Source organism: Penaeus vannamei, chromosome 18, assembly GCF_042767895.1.
Source record: "Penaeus vannamei isolate JL-2024 chromosome 18, ASM4276789v1, whole genome shotgun sequence".
Classification (NCBI taxonomy): domain Eukaryota; kingdom Metazoa; phylum Arthropoda; class Malacostraca; order Decapoda; family Penaeidae; genus Penaeus; species Penaeus vannamei.
In genome coordinates, this window is record NC_091566.1 from 35,416,124 (window position 1) to 35,418,392 (window position 2,269).

Here is a 2,269-nt window from a genome sequence, read left to right on the forward strand (position 1 = left end):
TCACCTCGCAATCTTTATTGCAGTACTCCAGAACATTCCCTTACGCACGGGAAGTAACGCTGACCTGCCAGACACGGATCTTGCTGTCACTGTAACCAGCAAACAGAGTCTGCCCATCTGCAGACCAGGCCATGGAGAGACACTGTGGGGGTTCGGCCTTAGGGTTCTGGGTGATCACATCAGGCTTCAATTCATCAACCATATTCTTGCCTTCCAAATCCTGATATGGAAAATAATACATTAACATTTGGTAAATGAAAAACAAACTGCAAATACAAAAAAAACATTGAAAAAAAACTACTACAGAATATCATGAAAGACTAATTACCCAGATCTTGATAGATGGGCCAGTAGCAGCACACAGCCAATAACGGTTGGGGCTGAAGCACAGCGAGTTGATGATATCAGTGTGGTCCAAAGTGTACAGATGCTTGTCATCATTCAAGTCCCAAAGCATGGCCTTGGCATCCTGCAAAAAAGAAATTAAATGAAAACTTGATTTTTTATATTCATTAAATCAAATTCACACAGCCAAAAATTTTATATACATATATATATATATATATATATATATATATATATATATATATATATATATATATACTTAAAAAAAAAAAATAATAATTTACCTTGCCACCAGAAGCACAGAGGGAACCATCAGGGGAGACGGTAACTGTGTTCAGGTAACCAGTGTGTCCATAGTGGTTGGTCTTGAGCTTGCAGTTGGTCAGGCTCCATACCTGTATATAGGTAAAAGTTAAAACAAGGAAAGTTTTTAAAGGACTTGAAAATTTTATTGCATTTCAAGTTCATAAAACATATATTTAAAATCTACATTACAACTAATTATCAAACTTTATAAAAATAAAATGAATTACCTTGACAGCCTTGTCCCATCCACATGATACAATGATGGGGTTACTGTTGGAGGGAGAGAACCTTACACAGGACACCCAGTCAGAGTGACCATCCTCCTGGATTGTGTATTTGCACTGGGCAAGTGTATTCCACAGCTGAAAATGAAGCAAATTATAAAGTATCCTCATATTATGTATTAAACGGTCACAAAAAAATTTAAAAATTCATTTGTATTAAAGTTCAGAACTGAAGTATGCTTACCTTAATGGTTTTGTCACGGGAGCCAGACACAATCTGACGGTTATCAGCACTGAAAGCAACGGAGAGCACATCCTGGAAAAGAAATTTATCTTGTTCTGGAATCCATTACCTGGAAGGAATTCATTAGTGGTAAACATGCAAAGGACATTTCAGAACCAAGACTAAAACTGTACATAGGACAGTCTTCTGGTGGAGACAAGACTTAACTGGAGACTTCCAAGTTGAAACAATTGGCTTCCATGATGTGAACAAGGCATCATACTCACCAAATGGGAAACGTCCTCTTCTAACTAATAAAAAAAATATAAAACAAAAAAGCTTCCTGTATTTATTTGATGCAAATGCTCCATTTAGATGCCAGGGGCAGGGTCACACCTTTGTGTGGTCCTCAAAGCGACGGGTGGTCTTGCCAGCTGCAAGATCCCACAGACGAAGGGTCTTGTCCCATGATCCAGAGAGAGCGAAGTGACCATCCAGAGAAAGAACCTGTGAAGAGCAGGTATTTATGTATTCTATTTCTAGCCTTTAACTTCATATCACCACCTTGAACCATGTACTACAAATGAGACACACTTACGACATCAGTGATGAAGTGGGAGTGGCCATGTAGACGTTTCTGGGGAACACCATAGTTGTTCTCCTCACGGGTCAGCTTCCACAGAATCAGAGACTTGTCTAAAAAATTAAAGTACATAAAGATTAATACTTTAGGTTCATACTGATCTTTATAGCAGTAGGTAATTGGGGTTCATGTGTTTTGTTATTTTGGGATGGGGCCTTTGTTCCAATCAGATGAGGCACATCAAGCTTTTCCCATAGATTTAACCAAGTGACTTAGCAGGCTCTACATCTGGGGTTTAACCCTCCTATTGAAAAGCAGTATTTCATAAATCAAACCCCAGCTTGCTCTAGCAAGTAACTTTAGACAGTCATAAATACTAGACAGTTTTGCCTTTTCCTTAACCCATTAACGGTGGTATATTTTGAAGCCGAAAATAAAAGATTCCGGGCGGCTACAAAAGTGGCACGGGCCCCGGTACAGCGTCACACTGCATGACGCCCAGCAATGTTTCTTTTTTTTTTCAAGTGTCATATGTGGGACACCGTCGTTAGTGGGTTAAATATTGAGGGGTTGATACAGTGTTAATTT

General features: G+C 39.0%; 1 protein-coding gene across 1 annotated transcript in view; it reads right to left on the reverse strand.

The window, feature by feature from the left end:
* Rack1 (Receptor of activated protein kinase C 1) overlaps window positions 1–2,269 on the reverse strand; it is a 4,779-nt gene continuing 2,510 nt past the window's right edge. Inside the window, exons 3-9 of the mRNA XM_027376960.2 lie at window positions 1,697–1,794; window positions 1,495–1,605; window positions 1,120–1,191; window positions 879–1,013; window positions 630–740; window positions 329–469; window positions 1–220 (exon numbers count right to left, since the gene is read on the reverse strand). Of these exons, the coding sequence (XP_027232761.1) occupies window positions 41–220; window positions 329–469; window positions 630–740; window positions 879–1,013; window positions 1,120–1,191; window positions 1,495–1,605; window positions 1,697–1,794 (848 nt within the window). The 3' untranslated portion in view covers window positions 1–40. The remainder of the gene's footprint in view (window positions 221–328; window positions 470–629; window positions 741–878; window positions 1,014–1,119; window positions 1,192–1,494; window positions 1,606–1,696; window positions 1,795–2,269) is intronic.